The sequence below is a fragment of the Maylandia zebra genome, linkage group LG14 (genome assembly GCF_041146795.1).
Source record: "Maylandia zebra isolate NMK-2024a linkage group LG14, Mzebra_GT3a, whole genome shotgun sequence".
Lineage (NCBI taxonomy): Eukaryota > Metazoa > Chordata > Actinopteri > Cichliformes > Cichlidae > Maylandia > Maylandia zebra.
In genome coordinates, this window is record NC_135180.1 from 18,364,962 (window position 1) to 18,387,494 (window position 22,533).

General features: G+C 42.3%; 1 protein-coding gene across 5 annotated transcripts in view; it reads left to right on the forward strand.

Annotated features, from left to right (window-relative positions):
• dync2h1 (dynein cytoplasmic 2 heavy chain 1) overlaps nucleotides 1–22,533 on the forward strand; it is a 125,034-nt gene that overhangs the window by 63,447 nt on the left and 39,054 nt on the right. For 4 of the 5 annotated variants that reach the window (XM_076892392.1, XM_076892391.1, XM_076892394.1 and 1 more), the window contains 8 exons: nucleotides 6,817–6,951; nucleotides 7,832–7,975; nucleotides 11,291–11,380; nucleotides 14,507–14,572; nucleotides 14,686–14,736; nucleotides 14,817–14,870; nucleotides 15,147–15,278; nucleotides 18,824–18,896. In XM_076892392.1, the coding sequence (XP_076748507.1) occupies nucleotides 6,817–6,951; nucleotides 7,832–7,975; nucleotides 11,291–11,380; nucleotides 14,507–14,572; nucleotides 14,686–14,736; nucleotides 14,817–14,870; nucleotides 15,147–15,278; nucleotides 18,824–18,896 (745 nt within the window). Of the gene's footprint in view, nucleotides 1–6,816; nucleotides 6,952–7,831; nucleotides 7,976–11,290; nucleotides 11,381–14,506; nucleotides 14,573–14,685; nucleotides 14,737–14,816; nucleotides 14,871–15,146; nucleotides 15,279–16,151; nucleotides 16,784–18,823; nucleotides 18,897–22,533 lie in introns of those variants that run through there. The other variant, XM_076892395.1, reaches the window with a different exon arrangement.

The window sequence follows — 22,533 nt, forward strand, 5'->3', positions numbered from 1 at the left end:
GGTGTTCGCATGTGCGCGCCGCTTCGACCCTGCGACACTGTCCATCACTCGGGAAGAGTTTGTAGCCATGGAGCGCCTTGGCATTGTACAGCGTTCAAACAGTGTATTGGCCTCTCCGCTTCACATGGTGAACCCAAATCGGATGGTCGGTGGCGGCCATGCGGAGATTTCCGCCGTTTAAATAATGCCACGGAGAATGACCGTTACCCCATTCCCCACATTCAGGATTTTTCGGCCAATCTCGCCGGAACCTCGATTTTTTTCTAAAATTGACTTGGTGCGGGGGTATCACCAGGTTCCCGTGCGCGCCGAAGACGTTCCTAAAACCGCTGTCATTACCCCCTTCGGCTTGTTCGAGTTTTTGCGCATGCCGTTTGGCCTGAAAGGTGCCGCCCACTTTCAGCGGCTGATGGACTCCGTTTTGCGCGGGCTGCCGTTCGTTTTTATTTACCTGGATGATATTGGTGGCCAGCTGCTCAGCGAGCCAGCACGAGTCCCATCTGCGCCAGGTTTTCCAGCGTTTGGCAGCGCACGGCCTGATCATCAACCCTTCCAAGTGCCAGTTTGGGTTGCCTGTTCTGGATTTCCTCGGGCACCGCATTTCCGTTGAAGGTGTGGTTCCATTGCCCGACAGAGTCCGGGCCATTTCGGCTTTTCCGCGTCCCACATCGGTTAAAGCGTTGCAGGAGTTCTTGGAGATGATAAATTTTTACAACCGCTTTCTTCCCAGAGCTGCCCACCTGCTCTATGCTGCCTTAAAAGGTAAAACAGACAAAGATCCCGTTGACTGGCTGCCGAACGCGTCCAGGTGTTTTCCGCAGCCAAGTCTGCGCTGGCTGACGCCGCCCTTCTGGCCCACGCCGCCCTGCTGGCCCACCCATTTCCGTCGGCGGAGATCGCGTTGACCACCGACGCGTCTGACGTGGCAGTGGGTGCCGTGTTGGAACAGCGGGTTTCAGGTCTCTGGCAACCGCTCGCCTTTTTCAGTCGTACGCTCCGGGATGCCGAACACAAGTACAGTGTTTTCGACAGGAAGTTGCTGGCCCTGCACCTCGCGACACGACATTTTCGTTTTTTCCTCAAGGGTCGCAACTTTACTGCATACGTCTACCACAAACCTTTGACGTTTGCCATGTCCAAGGTCTTTGACCCATGGAGCGCACGCCAGCAGCGGCAGTTGGCGGCCATTTCAGAGTTTACCACAGACATTCAGCATGTGGCTGGTAAGTCCAATCACGTCGCTGACTGTCTCTCACGCGTGTTGGTTTCTCCGGTGTATGTCGGCGTGGACTACGCTGCCATGAGCAACATGCTGACCCGGACGTCCTTGCCCTTCAGTCAACAAAAACTGGCCACGTGCTGGAGGACACCCCTGTGTGGGACGGCGGTCCGCACCTGCTTTGCGACGTTTCCTTTTTTTTTTTTTTTTTTTTTTTTTTGTCTGTCCCATTTGGTTCTTTAGCCATCATAATTGTTGTCTGAAGACCAACAAGGATACCCAATGGATTTATTTTGCCAAATGGATCATCGTGGCATTGCCGTATTGGTCCATTTGATGGACCTTTGTTTTTATTATTTATTTTATTTTATTTTCAGTTGTTACAGATGGGACAGACATGAGTGAGGGATAGGAAAGGGAGAAAGAAAGAGGAAGGAAAAGAAAAACAGAAGGGGAGAGGGACAGTGAGAAAGGGGGGAGAAAAAAAATCTCCTGGATCACCTGTTGAGAGAAAAAGAATAGAAAACAAGCAAAAAAACCCCAAAGCAACATACTAAACACAACACCATCGCATTAATCTAGCTAAGTGTAAACAGCAGTAAATACTAAATATTCAATGTTGCTGTGCAGCACGCAGGACAGACAGCGCACAATGTGCTTTGAAGTAGCAGCCAAGAAAGGTGTAATTTAAGTCTACAAACAGTGAACACCCGTGTGCACACCTGTGTGGATCAGCGTGCTTGTATTCAAATGGTTTCCACATGTAATGGTCTGCAAAAGGATGTAGAGAGCCATAGCCCCGTCCCCCAGGGCATGAAGCAGGCATGGAGGAGATCCAGGCCCCAGACATCCAGAGGCCCAAAAAACCCCCCCAAAAAAAAAACATCCAGAGGCCCCAGAGTGCGAGAGCCCAAGGAGGACCACTGGAGGGGCATCCGTGCCACCCTCATGGGAAGGGCTGAGGATCCCCAGACGAGGCGTCACCCAGTAGCCACCGAGCAGAAGCTAGAGGGGGCTGCATTGGTGTGTCCACCGGCTCTGCCAGCAGCCAGCTGTGCCAGAGTGAACCGAGCCGCAGGCCCAGAGGCTGGAGGCCCGAGGGCCCCCCGCACCCCGGAGGAGGCCTGACCGAGCAACAGCCGCCAGGCCCCGCCAGGTAGCCACCGGGAGTGAGCTGGTACATACCTGAGCGCCCAGCCCCGGACACCAAGAACCACCAATGCACCGACCCCTGAGGGCATCAGTCACCGGCAGGGAGTGTGGTGAGGGGAGATAGGCCTTGGAGGGCCTGGGAGTTCCCAGAGAGGTGGAGTCTAAGACCCAACCTCACATATAGACACAGACAAACAGGCACACACAGACACAAACATGCATTCCCACCCTCATGCACACATATACAAACACTCAGCACTCACCCAACGTAAGGATTGACATAAATGGACATGTACACACAATCACACTCCCCAAACATACTCTATACCCTGGGTCCAGGTACCCTCGCCCCCAGAGGGGGAAACAGAACCCAGACCCAAGAGATGTTACCCTTCCCCCCGGGGTGGAGGCAAGCAGACCGTCCCAGGCTCCGCAGCAGCAGGGAGGCCAATCGGACAGCCAACATCTCCTCCCAGCCCCCCCGCCCCGATGGCTAGCAGAGAACGGGGGTGTGTGAAGCTTTGCGACGTTTCCACCGGCCACCCCCGACCAGTGGTTCCCCTTTCATGGCGTCGTCGTGTTTTTGACTCGGTGCATGCCCTCTCTCATCCTGGTGTCCGGGCCTCGGTCAAGCTGGTCAGCGCCAGGTTTGTTTGGCCGGACCTTCGCAAAACGGTGAAAGAATGGGCGGCGGCTTGTATCCCATGCCAACGCTCGAAAATCCACCGGCACACGCAGGCACCCCTTGAACCTTTCCGTGTCCCCGATAGGCATTTCGATCACGTTCATGTGGACCTGGTTGGTCCTTTGCCGCAGTCCCAGGGTTTCACGCACCTTTTGACTGTGGTGGACCGCACGACCAGGTGGCCGGAGGCGGTACCCCTGGCGTCCACGACAGCGGTGACGGTGGCCAGAGCATTTTTGCCCCCGTGTTTCGATACCTCTGTGTTGCCTTCAGATGACCCCAAAGATAAAAGTCTAAGGGGGTCAGATCAGGAGACCTTGGGGGTCATTCAACTGGCCCACGACGACCAATCGACTTTCCAGGAAACTGTTCATCTAGGAATGCTCGGACCTGGCACCCATAATGTGGTGGTGCACCATCTTGCTGGAAAAACTCAGGGAACGTACCAGCTTCAGTGCACAAAGAGGGAAACACATCATCATGTAGAAATTTCAAATATCCAGTGGCCTTGAGGTTTCCATTGATGAAGAATAGACCCACTGTCGTTGTACCCCATGTACCACACCAAACCATCACTTTTGTTGTTCCAACAGTCTTGGAGGGATCCATCCAATGTGGGTTAGTGTCAGACCAATAGCGGTGGTTTTGTTTGTTAACTTCACCATTCACATTCAAGTTTGCCTCATCACTGAACAAAATCTTCTGCGTGAACTGAGGTTCCTGTTCCAATTTTTGTTTTGCCCATTTTGCAAATTCTGTGCGTCGATCTGGGTCATCCTCGTTGAGATGCTGCAGTAGCTGGAGTTTGTAAGGGTGCCATTTGTGAGTAGCTAATATCTGCCGAAGGTTCGACTAATTTCACTCTCCAGTGACATGCGACGAGTGCCACGCTGTGGGCTCTTGCTTTGATCCCCTCCTCATGTGTTAACCCCTTCGACATGTCAATCGCTGTGAACAAAGAAAAACTTGTCAATAACTCATGAAAGAATAAAGTTACGTTGAAACCAAGCACACCATTGTTTTTCTTGTGACATTACCAATAAGTTTGATGTGTCACATGGCCCTCTTCCTATTGAAAAAACAAAAGCTGTATCCAAGATGGCCGACTTATAAATGGCCACCATGGTCACCACCCATCTTGAGGATTTTTCCCCCTCACATGAACTAATGTGCCACAAACAGGACTTTAATATCACCAACCATTCCCATGTTATTACGGTGTATCCATATAAATGGTCCACCCTGTACATAATGGAGTACAAAGCTATAGGTTGTTGAGTTCATAGTATTTGGATGTTGGCAAAAACATCCTCCTAGCTGTTCTGATATTTATAATTTATTTTAGTTTGGCCATTGAATATTTCCTAAAAAAAGAAGTAATATTTGAAAAAAAAAATCACCCGAATAGAAGATAAAAGTCTACATTCAAATCATGTGTTGATTGCTTCGCACCAAATCTGCTTTGGTGGTGTGCAGAAGCAAATTCAGAATTATGTCAGAGCCCAAATACCTGCGGACCTGAATGTGGAGATGATGATTTCATGTTGGTGAAACCTCATTTTCTTCCAGTGTGAATGCTCAGTTTTCTCTGCACTGCAGATCTTGTTTTTGCTCCCACCCACTGATGAGGACTAAGCCTGAGGAGGGTATGGTAGACAAAATAGAACGGTGTGTACAGACTGAGCAGGAGGAGTTGCTGCTGTCGCGATCAGTTTCCCTCCCCTGAACGCTGACGCATATGTCTGATGGAGCACTTCATCATAACCAGAAGCTGTTATTGCTGAGTACTGAAGTTTAGTTCAATGAATCTGTGAAAATTGACTGACCAAATGGAAAACTTTGGATACAATGTATCCACTGGAGGGGCTGCTTTCTGATGATTTAGCCTCTGTAACTAGTGATATCTTAATCATCAGTAACTGGGCCAGTTATTCTGTATTCTCGTCATTGCAGACAAATATGAACACAACAATTACTGACAACACAGCGTGTTCATTTTGTTCTCAACACAGATAATTTAAATAGCTACAGCCAAAGCCCATTCAAACCTTCTTCTGTCCAACTACTTGAACTGCATAAAGACTAAAAACAGAAAACAAACCTTCTATCATCATCATCATCATCATCATCATCCCATCATAGTTTAAAAAACTGAAAATATCCATTGAGGAGAATGGGCAGTCTGCTTTGAGTTGACATAAAAGCAACAGTAACTCAAATAACTACTAGGCTGAATGCTCATCGCTCTTCTTCAACATTGCTAATTTGGCAGCATTATACCTGCTGCTTGTGTTAGATTTGTGCCTCACTGCTACACCATTTATTGAAATTGGCACAGGTACTCTATCCTGCAGGCATGTTTGGTCCCTCTAAGCCAGGAGGATGGCCATGACAGATGTCCACTGTGTCTTGGCATTGAATATCTCAGGCAGGCTCTGACAGATGATGTTTGCATCAACTCCAGCTGTATGCCATTAACTGAGAGGACCACGAGGCTGGCCTGGTTTGACAATACTTTACTGAGGCTGACTTGCCTTTTTCAGGGGTGTCTGCATGTAGCTCCCCTTTACCTACTCAACACCACAAGCTTGCTCAAGGCCATGCTGCTACTGATAATATCTCGAGATGAAGCCCTCAGTCCCAATAAGCATTACTTGCGGCCACAGGTTAGAATCCCTGATAATCTCCTTACCACAAGTTATACTATAGCGACTTACATGGGGCATATTGGGAACTCTTCTTCCCATGTGGTTTCAGCTCTGTCCCAGACTCTCCACGCTGCTGTGGCTGATGTCTTGACAGTGGTACCACAAAGCTCAAATCACCTAATCCTGGTTTCTAGAACATGACAGTGTACTGAAATGGCCTCCACAGTCACCAGATCACATTACAAGAGAGCACGTTGATGTGGTGGAACAGGAGATTCAATGAGCAACCATCAAATCTACAGCAACTGTTTGATGCTGTCACGTCACATGGATCAAAATCTCAGATGAATGGTTTCAGCAGCTTGTTGAATCTGTCCCATGTGGTGTACCTAATAAAGTGGCTAGAGTGTGTTCATAAAGACTGCTGGTTTAAGAAGATGTAGCCATAAGAGGGGGTGAGCATTGTGTGGACATGTCATTTTACACATATTGTAATGACAGTATAGAGCAAAACATCAAATTCTTCCTGGCCAAGTGCTTCATTCCAATGAAGATTCCTTCATTTCTTTACTTTTCACACAACAGCTCAACAAAAGCTTCATGCATACAGTATACAGTCAGAGAAACGTGCACACATCAGCGATGGACATTGTGGAATTCACCCTAATGATCTTTTTTTTTTTTGTCTAAGGGAAATCTGTTCACACACACACACACACACACACACACACACACACACACACACATACCAAGATGTCAGTGCTTCAGTGGTACTAGACATATAATTATTCTTGAATTGTAGGAGCATATTTGACTTGACATTTCCATGCTCTGCTGCTTTCTCATCTATTGTATTTGAATTTATTTGAATACATTTTATCACTTGGTTTCAGAGAATAGATTCCACAGGATTTAGTGGAAGACTCTTGACACCCAATGAATGCTTAAATACAACAAAATAAATAAAAATCCCACATGATGCAAACAACTTGTCTTTTCCTTGCAACTTTTATCAGATCAAAGATTTTATCCAATTGAACTCTCTCTATGTAATTTAAATTCCTCCTTATTTCCTGCTGATCTTTTGCAACTTGTCCTTTTTTGGTTGTCAGACCTTGGCTACAGCTCAGGGGAATATTCTGGAGAACAGGGAGCTAATAGACAGCCTAAACCAGACCAAAGCAAGCAGCGCCCTAATCCAGGAGTCACTACTGGAATCACATAGGCTGCAGGCTTCCTTGGACCAGGTATTTCAACCACACACACACACACAACCCATGAAAATCCTATATACTAAATACATTTTTGGGGTTCAGTTTTAAAAGGAGTAACACTTTGGGAATCAACAGTATGAGTTATGTTGGCCTTCTACACGGATGTCATACCTTGATGTTTGTGAGGCAAACTCTGACTCTTCATAGTGCAAATGGCTGTAAGTGAAAATCGAAAAGACTGTAACTTCTAATCTTTGACAGATGACTCCTGAAAGCTTCGCTAGCTGAGATATGTTCTACTTTCCAATAAATGATTTGAGACCCTGTAAAACAGTTGCTAATTAATTATTAAAACAAGATATTTAGGTAGATGTAACATGCTGTCAATTTCACAGAATGTGTACCTAAACAAGTAAGCCAAATGTATATTAAATGTAATAAAATGAGCAATATAATGCTGCAGGCATCGGACTGCACATATGTAAAAGTGTAGGCACATTGTAAATGCATTATATACTCATCCTCTAGGGTGCAGTGTTATACCAGAACTGATTTTGCACTTTACTCTTTTTTCTTTTTTTTTTATGTGTGTGTGTATTTTATTATTTCTCCCCGGGTCCCATGCACCTCTTTTTTCTCTCACAGCTCCTTTCTCATTACAAGTCATTGAGTCCATCCTAATTTATCCCTCTATTCTTCCATTTTGATTGAAATAAACACCTGTAATTGCTTTTTCGCGCATGTTATGTTTTCTGCATGTCAGTGCAATTTTCTGTCTTCATCCATCCATCTGTTGTAACTCCACAACATATGTGGTCCTTCTTTCACTGTTTCCTTGTTTTGTCCCTTATTTCTTTTTGACATTGTTTTCTCTCTCTCTCTCTCTTTCTGTTTTTCTTTGCTTTTACTTTAGGAACGGGATGCCTACCTGCCTCTTGCAGAGAGTGCTAGCAAGATGTATTTTGTTATCACAGACCTGTCAAAGATCAACAACATGTACCGCTTCAGCCTCGCCTCTTTTCTGCGCCTCTTCCAAAGAGCTCTTCAGGCCAAGAAGGTAACTAAATACTTTTAGCTCTAACTTTAGCTAACTTTAGCTCTAACCCTTTATTGTTACTGCACAGTCATACTTTGTACAATAGTACAATGGAATTGGAGTACTGTCCCACACTGGCGGTAAAAGAAATACAAGCAGATCACCATACATAAATAATACATACATACAATACAACAAATAAAAAATATGTATACAGAAATGTATACAATGCAGCAAGAAATTCCTCACAGCTCTTACAGTACTCACTCATGTTTTAAGACACTTTTAATAATTGTGTTTAATAAACTCTTGAGGTGAAATCAGCATCAACAAAACATCTCCTTGTGACTAAACAAAAATTAGTTCAACGGATTAAAAAAAGGTTAATACCCACACTTCCAAATAGTCTCACAATCAGGGCGTGAAATTAAACTGTTTAAAATAACAGTTGACTGTTTTCAGTGTGTGTTCATGTGTTTTCAGTCGTGGCATTGTGTATTATTGGATATATGGACAATCCGTGGCTTTTTATTAATATACCAGCTAATTGATGCTTAGGCAGTTTAGTGTAGTTGATGTTTCAGTGGAGATGGACCATGTGTGTATGGATGAAATAGTATAAGTTCAGCTTCAAAGAATAGCTTTGGACATTTTGGATAATGCATTTATTTAATTTCTGGCAAAGAGTTGAGTGAGAAAGTTGACACCTCCTCTTTTCTGTCAACTAAATATGAAACTATCACCAACAGCTCATCAGCTTAGCTTAACATAGAGACTGGAAACTGTCCTAGCCCGACTCTGTCCAGCAGTAAAAAAAAAAAAACCAACCCTCTAAACTGCTCGCTAATTAACAAGTTTTTTTTAACAGAGGGTCTCTGTGGTTGCCTGGCAACTGCTCATACACAATAGATATATATGCACACAGCTATTGGGCAGAGCTATGCACAATGCTAGCTCTGTTCAAGCGATAGCCTAAACCTCTAAATTAGCAAAGTGGCCTGGGAAGAAACGTAGAAGGAAATTTCATAAAAGCCTGTTCACTTTTTTCCAATATATAATAACAGTTCTGCTCAGTGCATTGTGTGCTCTGACCAGATAGTTCTGCTTCTTTCTTCAGTTGGCCTTTTACCTTTCGACTAGTCAGCCTCATACGTTGCCCAGGCGGTTGTTGGGCAAGTCTAATGACGTAACAACCACTAAGAGCAGAGCAACTCTTCGATTGTTCTGATCAGGCACGCACCCTCAAAGATGAAAAAAAAAAAAAAAAGCGTCGCATCATTACAGATCTTCTGGGAAAGGCTGGTTCTGTGACATAGAAATTCATTTACAAACTGTTATCGGGAAAGAGACTATACGGGAAGGTCTAATTTTCTTAATTTCCATCACAGCTCAATTTACATTGATGGTAAAAAAAAAAGTGGTACTTATGTAATGCATTTCTACTCAGTTGAGCACTCAAAGCACTTTCTTACTGCAAGTCTCATTGACCCAATCACACACACATTCATACAGCGCTTTTATCTACGCTTTGTAGTATTTACACACATCAGAGGGCAACTTGGGGTTCAGTAATTTGCCCAAAGGCACCAATCAGACTGGAGGACTCTGGGATCCATCCACTGTTCATCTGATAGGTAGACCCCCCAGTGTTTCATACATTTAAAAAAAAAACTGCTTTGCAAACTTATTCACAATAATATAAACTGCTGTTTTTGGCATGTCCAGAGTAAAGCAGTTTTGCTACTGCTTATTTTTTTTAATACATTTATTGCTCATCAGTACAAGCATGAGTGCAAGACAATATGTTTACACTGAAGCAGACTGCAAAAGATATATGGTGTCTGTAGTTATTTAAGAATATTTTGTCTAGCTCAGTTTAGTTTTGATAAATTCAGCTTAATTTACTTTGTTACATTTTTTGAAGGATCATTTTTGTGTTCTTCTGCAACCGAGTATTTCAGCCTGACCTGTACAGCTGGAGCACATCGTGCATGTATCACACTGCTGTTTCCCATCTGAGCCCTAAGCACTGTCTGATAACCAGAGTGCACACATGCATGTGCACACACATACACACCAACACACATAGAGTGGGTTGAGAGACTGAACACTAACTCTCCCAAATCCTGTGTGGGTTGTTAGAGCCAGTGCTGCCATCCAAGAATGTCACCAGGCAGCAGCTGGTCACTACTCTTACATGTTTCTACGTATGAGTGTGTATGTTGTCTTACAGTCAGCAGTATAGTCAGAATAGTGCACTGATTCATGGACTCTCTATCTTTGCATCCATTGGTTTGTGTGTTGAATAAGCAAGTTTAATTTGTCACAAAGTGCAGATGGCTTCTGAAATCTAACAAGAGAATTTTGCCCTCTCATGGCTGACAGACACACTTCTCTGTAGATTCACACAGTCACACTTTAACAAGCATACCCATGTGGAAAAGAAACAGGAAAGACTTGTGTTATATTTTAAAAAAATAGTTTTTTTTTTCAAATATAACTATATAACAGAAAAAAAAATGTCACACACACCTTGAGTGGAAGCAGGTTACGAAGCCTAGATTCACTTTTGCAAAGGTTTAAAACAGCAGAGATTTAGATAGGAGAGGCAGAAGGACACATACATGGAAAGAAAAACAGATGGGGCAGAGTCCATAAGATAAGATAAGATAAGATAAGATAACCTTTATTAGTCCCACACGTGGGAAATTTGTTTTGTCACAGCAGGAAGTGGACAGTGCAAAAGTTATGAGGCAAAAATTAGAATACAATAAGAATAAATACAGTACACAACTGTACAGAATAGAATAAAATAAAATACTATATACAGTAGAATAAAATAAAATAAATATACAATAAGATAAAAATAGAATACAAATACAAATACTATATACAACTGAGTAAAAATACAACGATGACAGAAAGGATTATTATTATAATAAGTCCATCTGGATTTTTTTTTTAAATTATTTATTTATTTGTACTATTTCCATTTGTTTCTTTTGTGTCTTTCTCTATATGTGTTATTATCATGGTGTAATTGCTGCACATGCACTCCAGAATAGCCTTGAGACAATTGGGTTCCTCTGATATGACAGAAAAAAAGAACACACTAAAATAAAAATGCTGTTTTCAATTATTCTACTTTTGGTAGTACATCTAGGACACAGTTATTTATTATAAAATACAGTTACAGACACTTTTCCTGCTTGGTATTAATAAAAACTTACTTTGTGACACGACATCATTTTGTAACATGAGTTTGTCCTCTTTAATGTCCAGTGTCTTCTTCTTCAGCTCATTTATGTCTGTGTGTTTGTTTGTTTTACATTTTAGGAAGAAGAGAATACTGATGCCAGGATTGCGGCATTAGGAGCCAACTTGAAGAATATGGTTTATGAGTATGTCTGTCGGTCTCTTTTCAAGGTAAAGCACATATTTATACAGAACTACAAAGCAAACGTTGTTCGGATAATTTATTTGGGTAATTTTGGTGATTTGTATGTTATCAGTGGGTAATATATAAAACAAATGGACATGGTCATGTGGGCTGTGGCATTTAAATGATGCTCTGTTGGTACTAAGGTGTTAAAATACTAAAATTAATTAATTAATATATTATGATGCCATTTGACCTCCTTTAGCTATTTAATGTTTTCATGGTTTTTACAAAATATGCTCAAAGAAGATGGATGGATAGATAGACAGCTAACAGGTGGTCATAGAATATTAAATATATATTGTGTGATGACTTGCTTAGTTTTTTTACTTACTGAAATCTAGTTAAATTCCACTGTAGAATGAATTGACTTTATGAACAGGTTATGAATGTGGGTTTGTATTCTAGTTCTATTATTCTGAATGTGAGAATTTAGATACATCTCTTGACTTGGACAAGGCACTAGTTTCACTTGTAGTAGCATATATGACATATAGTCAAGGTTTTACAGTCTACCCGGGGTCTTTACCTGCTATTATTCTAGTATATACTATACTAGTAAGAGACTTTTATGGTTTTAGACTCTTTCAGCTTCATTTCTTTCTGACTCAGAGCACACACTACAAAAACATGTATACACACAGATTGACACATGCACACAGAAATGTGGCACATTTTTGTGCTTTGTGTAATCAGTCATTTTACTCTTCAACTTTGTGTGTGCACAGCTGTACAGTATCCACTGCTGCAGCACTTCAGTAGACGGGCTTGAACTTTGCAGCTTGGGGTAAATCACTTAGACATGGATGAAGAGATGAAGCATAGAGAGGGTTGGACAGAGGTCATGGCTGTTTAGATGTCTGGTCTAAACCTGAAAAATTAACTTTGCTACACGTCAAGCTGGGTCATCATCTGGTTGGTAAAAGTACAGAATATAGTAGGTGACAAGCAGAGATGTGTTAGGAAGGTTTTTGAAGATGTGGACTATGTAAAAATGCTTCATTTTCTTTTTTGATTTATTTAGGTTATTTACAGGTGGGGCGTGTGGATGTGTTGTGTCTAACAAAACACTTGCATCTGATACAAAACAAAGTGAAACTCAGTCACAATAGTCCTGTAATTACCAGGAAGCTCTCAGGAAAGTAAACCTGTGATATCCTGCCATATCTTGGTGGGGACATGTAATTGATATAATGCTTTCCCTAGCCGCTTCCCCTAATCCTTGGCCCTTAACCATAACCTAATTGCTTTTTGTCCCTATAAGAGCTGTTGGTCCCGATAAAAATAGTAACATTCCAATTTTTGGTCCCCACAAAGATATGTAAACATGGTACACAGATGCACGCACACACACACACACATACCAGGCTCTGGTTACCTAGGTAACATTCTAATTTATTTACAACCTGTCAAATATCAACTAAGATTATCCTTCATGCTGCTCTCTTACTGGTAGTCGCTTCAATCTCTCACCTCAAAGTTAAGAAAAGTTTACTTTGTGTTGCTCAGTGCTGTCCATAGGTCACAATGCATTTCTATTGTCTCTGGTTGCCACTGCCAGCCACTTCCTGTGTGGATGCCCCTTTGGGAGCGACAAATGAATAAATAACAACTACTTGGTCCTGACAAAACAAAGCGCTGTATAATATAATTTCTTCACTATAACGCTGGTTTTGTTGCCAGTGGTGCTTAGTTTATGGGGCGATCGTGGCTCAAGAATTGGGAGTTCGTCTTGTAATCGAAAGGTTGCCGGTTCGAGCCCCGGCTCGGACAGTCTTGGTCGTTGTGTCCTTGGGCACTTCACCTGTTGCCTACTGGTGGTGCTCTTCCTTTGTCCAACCCTCAGAGGGCCCGGTGGCGCCAGTGTCCGGCAGCCTTGCCTCTGTCAGTGCGCCCCAGGGTGGCTGTGGCTGCAATGTACCTTGCCATCACCAGTGTGTGTGAATGGGTGGATGACTGGATGTGTAAAGCGCTTTGGGGTCCTTGGACTAATAAAGTGCTATACAAATACAGGCCATTTACCATTTAGTTTAAAATGCACCCAAATTAATTTATAAATAGATTCTGGAGCCCTGTGTGCACCTCCTCTTTTGCTACCATGCGTTAGATAATCATCCAATAAATACACCCAAATGATGAATAGCTGTTCTCTGACAGACTACAATCTTTGCATCTGATAGCAGTGACATCAGCTTCTATGAATAACCCGGCTGAATTGATTAACACATTTAACCTCTTTTTGCCCACTTTATAGAGCATTGAGACTTATTACGGACAAGCATGCTAATTCTAATGTGGTTGCCCTTGCCAGCTGTTAAGTGCATGAAATTAGATTAACATAAATATGTGTGGCGGTCACAGAAGCAATATGGGTGTATTCCACTGTGAATGTTATTAGGTGCATTGTGTGTTTGTTTATTGAGTACTGTGGTACTGTTACATGCAAATGATGAGAATTCAGTAGAATCAATAGATTTATATAATGCCAGTTATGGGCCATTTATACCACCACAGACGTAAGATGTGAGCTATATTAGAAAGTCGTGACTCATTGAAGTCTTACATTAAGCATGTTCGAAATGAAAGAACTTCTTGAGAGTTACTGGTGCAACTAAGTTACTATAATTACTTTATTTCAAACTGGTTTATTTTTTTTAATTTTACATGTATTTTTACTATTTGCCTTTATGTACGTACAGAATATATTTCAGTGTTATTTTTTCACTTTTATCATAGAGGGCTTTAAACTTGTTAAAAATTGTCCTATTTTACTTTAAAAGAAGGTGATTGTGCATCCTTCATCTAGTGTGTACTACAGTGGCATGAAAAAGCATTCGCCCCCTTCCTGATTTCATATTTAAAATTTAAATATTAGACAAAAATAACACAAGGGGGAACTTGAAACTTGAAACCTGAAAAATAACAATTTGTACTTTGAAGGCTCATTTCGTCGGTTTTGAAGCATTTGGCTGAATCTGAGCAGAAAGTATAGCCCTGTACATGTCAGAACTCAACTTTTATCACTAGTGATAAATAACCCCTTTTTTTCCCACCCTTTCTCTCTCTCTCTTTCTCTCCTTTTCTATCACTTCCTTTCATTACATCTGTGGCAGGCTGACCAGTTGATGTTTGCTATACACTTTGTGAAAGGCATGTACCCCGAACTCTTCCTCGAGAACGTGAGTCATTTTGTTTGTTCATTTTTAGGATTTTATTACCTATTCCAATGACAATCGATTGCTATGCTTTTTAGCTTTCAATGTGTTAATCTGAACTCTTCTGCTTGTTGTAGGAATGGGATGTCTTTACTGGGTCCATCGTAGGAGAAATGTTTAAGAAAGAGGTAAGAATTCAACTTTTTCTTGTAACAACAAGAAGACCACATATTTTTCTGTCTCTCTAACGTCTCCCCTGTCTTGGTAGGAGTTCCCTTCTTGGATTGATCAGGAGAGGCACGGAGCAGTGGCCATTTTAAAAGTAAATGCACTGATATTGAAAATAGCAAACAAAGCATACATGCTCAGCTCGGATAGAAATGGATTTTCTTTTAAAAGTTCCATGTTAACATCATCTACCGTCTGCCGCAATATGCAGCACAGACATAACAGTAGAATATTGCCTCCTGACATGAAAAATGCATTTTTAAAGGTGTTTAAATAGATTGCCAGTGAACCAGTCCTTACCAAGCTAAAGATTGGATCTATTCATCTTACATCTCTCACCCTTTTAACTTTTGCCCCCTCTCTTTTGCAGGCTACGTTCCCGGCTCTCTACCAGACCCTCTGTTTAAGTGACTCAGACCTTTGGCTGTCCTTCTTGCAGAGCTCGCACTGTGAACAAGAAATCCCATCTTCCATTGCCAAGAAGATTACTCCCTTCCAACAGGTCAGCTTTCAATCAACTTCTTTAGCTGTGAGCCACAGAATCATTGAACACCCGCATTTGTTGGTTCAAGATGAACCTTTCAGCATAGGTCACTCCTGTTTCTGCTTAGAAACTGATTGCTGTTACAACAACAGACAGCCTGCTATTTTAAACATTTTTATTTACCCTCCAGATATAATTTGTATCTACTTCTTCTTATTTTGATAGTTATTATCATAATTACTTAAAAGGATAATATGTACAAATACATAATATTATGGTACAGAAGTTATGTATATGTATATTAACTTGGCTATAGATGTAATTGTTTGTGTAATCGATTTTTGCTTTTGCATACATACAGTACATTTAAGATCTAGGTTACATAAACCTAGGACCCCAGAAAAATGTGTATTAGGTTGGCAGGTTTTTATTGAAGGTTGCTGACTGTCAACAAATGTCACAAAGTGATTGCTACACCAAAAGCTGCCTTGTGAATGCTTTGGTCACTAGCAGATTGCCGAGCTCTCCCATAGTTTGCATGAAAAATGCTGACTTGTCTGTAAACACTTGCCAAATGCCAGTTGATCACCAGAAAACTAAAAAAGGCCAGTGGGAACTTCAAAGTAAAAGGTGTGATTCACTGCTAAAACCAACATGTTTTAACAGATACAGCTATTACTGTGAAAGCAAATAGTTTCCATTTCAAGCTTGCGACACACTTTTCACAATTTAACTGTTACTTGAATATAGTTGCTGAGCACTTGCAGACAAGTTGCGATCTTGCATGCAAACTACAGGCAACTTCCAGCACCAATCACAGGGAAATGTTCAGTGCAGCACCTTTATACCTTTTTATGACCAATTTCCCTTTGCAACTACCCAAAACCTCAGACAACCGCTCACCAACCAGTTGGGGAATACAAATTACTCCTTGCAACCAGTGGCTGCCAGCAGGTTGCCAACCCTCTCTGGGCCTGTGTGACTGTAGCCAAAGTGATTGGGCAGCTTCAGATGAGGACCTCGCCCTCAGACCATCACAGACTACAGGACCACCAAACCCTCCCCCGCATCCTCTGATGTCTCCTTCCTCAACGAGCTCAACAACTTTTATGCTCGTTTTGAGCGAGGGAACCCCACAACCACAACCAAAGCAGACATGACGCCAGACCACCAACCTATGACTCTCTCCCCCACCGATGTAGGAGCGGTGCTGAGCAGGATCAATGTCCACAAGGCTGCAGGCCCTGATGGCATCCCCGGGCGTGTTCTCAGAGCGTGTTCTGGGGAGCTTGCAGGAGTGCTCACAGACATATTCAATCTGTCCTTGGCCCACGCTGTGGTACCGGCCTGCTTCAAATCCACCTCCATCATCCCGATACCCAAAAACTCCAACCCATCTTGCCTCAATGATTACCGCCCAGTAGCACTCACCCCCATCATCACTAAGTGCTTAGAGCGACTGGTCCTAGCACACTTCAAATCCTGTCTCCCCCCCACCCTGGACCCCCACCAATTCGCATACCGCCGGAACAGGAGCACAGAGGATGCAGTCTCCATCGCAATGCACTCTGTCCTCTCACACCTGGACAACAACAACACCTACGCCAGAATGCTGTTTATAGACTTCAGTTCAGCATTCAATACAATCCACCCCTCACAACTCATCAGGAAACTGACAGACCTGGGTATCAGTTCCCTCATCTGCAAATGGTTACTGGACTTCCTGACCAACCGCCCCCAACATGTCCGGCTGGATAACCGCTGCTCATCTACCATCACAATGAACACCGTTGTACCACAAGGCTGTGTGATGAGCCCTTTCCTCTACTCCCTCTTCACCCACGACTGCAGACCTGCTGATGGTTCCAACACCATCATTAAGTTTGCAGATGACACCACGGTGATTGGCCTCATCAGTGACAACGATGAGGCCGCCTACAGGGAGGAGGTGGATCGTCTGGCTGAGTGGTGCGACAGAAACAACCTGCTGCTTAACACCGAGAAGACCAAGGAGCTCATCGTGGACTACAGGAGGAATGCTGACCCACATCCACCCATCCACATTAAGGGGACGGCTGTGGAGCGTGTGAGCAGCTTCAAGTTCCTGGGAGTCCACATCTCCGAGGATCTCACCTGGACGACCAACTGCTCCAAGCTGGTCAAGAAGGCTCACCAGCGCCTCTTCTTCTTGAGGACTCTGAGGAAGAACCACCTGTCCTCAGACATCCTGGTGAACTTCTATCGCTGCACCATCGAGAGCATCCTGACCAACTGTATAACAGTCTGTTACGGGAACTGCTCTGCCTCGGACCGGAAGGCGTTGCAGAGGGTCGTGAAAACTGCCCAGCGCATCGCCGGAGCACCACTTCCTGCCATAAAAGACATCTACAGGAAGCGGTGTCTGAAAAGGGCTGGGAAAATCATCAAAGACCCCAGTCACCCATCACATGGACTCTTCACCCTCCTGCCCTCTGGGAGGCGCCACAGGAGCCTCCGGACTAAGACCACCAGGTACCGGAACAGCTTCTTCCCCACAGCTGTCAGACTCCTGAACTCTGCCTCCTGACATCTGACCCACGTTAAACTCATGGACTGAACATACACACACCCACAATGGACAACTGTACCCTCAAACACAATAATAACATGGACTGAACCACCACTCACAACCACTAGCACTTTATATAGCCTCTGTAGAAACTATCTACACCCTCACTTATCTTAACTGCACTACTGTATAGCTCTGTGTAAATAATCATTCTGTACATTCGATAATTTTTAATCCTACAACTGTTTACAACTTGCATAGTTCCCATTTCTGTATAGCTGTATATCCCAGATTCTGTAAAGTTATTTATTTCATATTCTGTATAGTTTTTCATATTTATATCCTGTTCATATCCTGTACATAGCTTGTACTCACTACAGCCTGTACATACTTATAGTTATAGAATATTCACAACATACTTCATACCGTGTACATTATAACATACCATAATAGACCCATTTCTGTAATATACTCACATATCTATATTATTGCTAATATATATTGTAATATATCTATATCACTAAAGCACTTCTGGATGGATGCAAACTGCATTTCGTTGCCCTGTACCTGTGCATGTGCAATGACAATAAAGTTGAATTCTATTCTATTCTATTCTATTCTAATTTCTTTTAGTATAATAAAAAAATTCTTCAATCTTTCTTTGTTTAATCCATGGTCAAATAGAAAGAAAAAAAAACACCATTCCCCACCTGGTTCCAGATTGAATAAAAAAAATTACCCATTCTCAAGACAAAGAAAGACACTGGAAGCCACTTATCTGTAAAGTCAAATACATGCATTACATGCAGGTGACATACTCGTTTGCATATATATTTCATTCTAAAATATATTAAAAAGAAGATCTCAAACCCTCACCCTGTGAGTCAGACTGTGGATCTATGAATAATTTAGGGAATTACTTTTTAATACCTGACTCTTTGGAATATGTCGCATACTGCTTTGACATAAGGTTTTTGTTTTATTGGTTTGTGGGGATTTTTTTGTTTTTTTCCAGCTGTTATTGGTTCAGGCTGTCAGACCAGACCGGCTGCAGAGTGCCATGACTTGTTTTGCATCTCAAACCCTAGGTAAGTGTTTCAGATTACTACTGTGTGTTCTTTTCATATTTGCTGTGCACCTGAATATACATAAAAAATAGGTTCCCAGTTAAAAACAACAAATTCACAGTGTCTTTCATCTTTAGTGATGCTTACAAGATTTCTTTTTTGCCCTAATTAGTCAGACCAAGATCATTAAAATAAATACACCAACACTCTTTATTCTCTTCTTATGCAAAATATAATGCAGATGTTGAAAGTAAACAAACCAAAATGTGACTGAAATGATAAACTGAAGCACATTGAAATTTATTGTGATTGCTGTGAATAATGAGATATAAACATATGAAGATGTCCTCTTTTATTCCTTTCAGTAAAGTATTTTTCTGCTTTCACTCCACTATATAGAAAGGTGCTTTGTTTTTCAAGTGCACCTTCTGCTTTCACACTCTACTCAAACAAAATATTCTCAGACAAGGCTTTTATTCAGGACTTCTAAGCCGTATTTTCCCACTTGCCATCAATGGTGTGATTTTTATAGTTTTTCACAATAGTCCTTCGCATCCTCTCTTTATTTGTCTTTCATCATTGCAAGAATGTCACTGTCCTTAAGTAAATGCCACACACACACGCACACATGCACACAAATCTCTGTCTGTGCTCTTTTTTCATCTCTCTCTCTCCTACTGACACAGACGCATCCAAAATATCTTTGTAACTCTTGTTTTGCGTCATGTTTTCTAACACGAGGATAGCCAATACCTTAGTTTCAGACCAAAGCGTCAGCCAAAACAACCAAAACTATACTTGAATTCTCTGTTTGACCTGTGAAACCACACAGTGGAAATATTGCACTTAAGCAGTGTGATCTCTGGGTACAGCTTTGCTCGCTCTTTGAGGAATTCACTAGATTGTTGAATTTAAGGTCAGAGTTATGCACTGTCCTTGTGCTTATCTGTCAAAGTTTCCATCGATGACCCCCATGTCAAGTCTGAAGCACTCGTCCCTGTAGTTTGCTTTCTTAACCAAATATCTATCATAACAGAATGTCTGCTTGGTTGTGCAAACATTTCCAAGTCACCTTTGCACCGGTGCATTAAACTATCAAGGAATGGATGTGGACCCCTGTGGGTTTTCCATTTTCTGGCATTGTTGTTAATTGCAGATAAAAATTTTACACTGACAATAAAATCATTTGAATTCATTTCATTTTGTTGTCAGTTCCATATGATCAGAATGCAGTGAATGTCAAACATTTCCAAAATAATTTCCTAACTGAAATGTATACTCATTTGCCACTTTGTTAGGTACACCTATTAAGCTCTAATCAGTCAATCATATGGCAGCAATTTGCATTTAGGCAAATTGCTGTATGATCACGACGACCTGCTGAAGTTTAAACTGGTCATCAAAATTGTGAGATCCAGGCCTTGAAGGTAGAGGTCAGACTTGAATGGCAAGACTGCTACAAGCTAAAGGAAACCAACAGTAATTCAGATGACCACTTGCTGCAACCAGGTTATGCAGTAGAACATCACTGAATGCATAACACATCAGTCCTTGATGCAGATGGACTAGAATAACAGAAGACCACACTGCGTACCACTCCTGTCAGCTAAGACCTGCAAACTGAGGCTGCAATTTTCACAGGATCCCTTAAATTGGACAGAAGAAGATTGGAAAACCCTGCTGGTCTGAGTAGATTTGATTTCTGCTGCGTTATTCGGATGTAGGACCAGTAATCAATATGAAAGCATGGATGCATCCTGCCTTAAATCGGCAAGCTGGTGGTGTAATGGTGTGGGAAATATTTTCATGGAAAACTTTGGGCCTCTTACTAATTGACTAATTGAGTATTGTTGCTGACCACAGCCATCCCTTTATGACCACATTGTTCCCATCTTCTGATGGTTTCTTTCAACAGCTCAAATAATCTCAAACTGCTTTCTTTGAAATGTAGTGGAACGGCAGATTCTCATCATGGATGAGCAGCTGGCAAATCTGCAGCAACTATGTGACCAAATTCTCAAAAGAATGTTGTTAAATCTTTGCCATTAATAATTAAGGCAGTTCTGAAGGCAATACTTGCAAAGTGTACCTAATAAAGGGTCCGGTGTGTGTATGTATTTTCCATCTCTCTGTCTTAGTGGTGTTATTTTCTGTTGTGGACTGAGCTTATTTCTCAAACACAAGTATCACATCTGTGTATCTATTTTTATACATAGGTAGACTTTTAAAAAAAATCACTATACAGAGTTCATCTGCACAATCCTTACACGCGCAGTAACCCACTGATAACAGTGTACTGCGTGTACAATGGATGAGGTGGATAATAGTGCATGTATATTTGAAAGAGCTTGAGCGACAGACAGATGAAAAAGAAACAGAAGAGAAGAAGATTTTGTGTCTATGTGTATGTGTTTTTGGCAGTAAATCAGTATGCTAATGAGGCATGGTCTGTAATCCTCTTACAGCTAATCTCACTCAATCCCTCCAGTCCAGGCCTGGGCACTGCTCTCACACACCCAGGCATGCCTGAGTGAATACAACAGACACACACACATAGAGACTCGGTGCTTGCTCATACAACTTCTCAAAACACACAAAACCTCTTTCACAAAAATAGTGACTTTGACAGAAAGATAATGAAATTTTTATAGAAAGACTTGAATGCTCATAATGCCAAGGATTGTATGTGAGCACCGTTCTTTCACAGTCGCTCAGTGTTTCCTCAACAGCACTGTTTGAACCACAGAGAGACCAGTACTGTCCTTTTCCAGGCTCATCTTAGCCCTGTTTTTTGATAGCATGTTGTAAAGGCCAAGGTGAACTTTGCTATTCAGACGGAGGATGCTGGTCTGCAGCATGAATACTGATTACCTGCGCACGTCAAAGGTAGTTGTGTATGTAATTGTGCAGGCCCACGTTCTGCCAATTCTCCCTTACTTTGCAGAGACACATCACAAGCCATGTGGTCGGAGAACTGTTTTTCTTAGTGTTGCCATAGCGATGCGGCAAAAGGTCACTCGGTGATGTTCTCCACTAAGACCTTGTGTATGTGCATGCATGTGTACTTCAGTGCAGCAGATTGCATTTGGCAGCAGACACCAAAAGAATGTTCAGGATGGGGCAGCTGCGCCAACCAGAGAAGACAGCACTGTGCGTGTGTGTGTCTGTTTGTGTGCGCACGCTCGTATCTGAAAGCAATATCTGCTGATACTTGCACAAAAAACATCACAGAGGAATTTCTAACACAGCCACTCGTGCTCGGCGTGCCTGGATCATTGCATGTGTGTCACTATTAACCCATATCTGATATGTGATTCAATATATTACAGCGGGATTAGAGTTTAAGTATTCTCAATAAGGGGTTGCACACCACACGCACACACACACACACTGATATAGTAAGAGCTTGGCTTCTCAACACCAGGGGGCTGAAAAGGTGTTCTTCTCTGTGTGGTGAATTGTGCTGCATACCTAGTACTCAATATGCATAGCACATCACCCTCCTAAACTTTCTCTCTCTGTCTTTCATAGTGTCTTCCTCTTATTCCCCATCTCCCTTTCTCCATTACCTCCTTCTTTCCACTTTCCCTCATCCTTCCCTTTTTTCTTTTTTACCCCAGACCTCTCTTCACATCACCACCCCTTTAGGTGCTGTCTT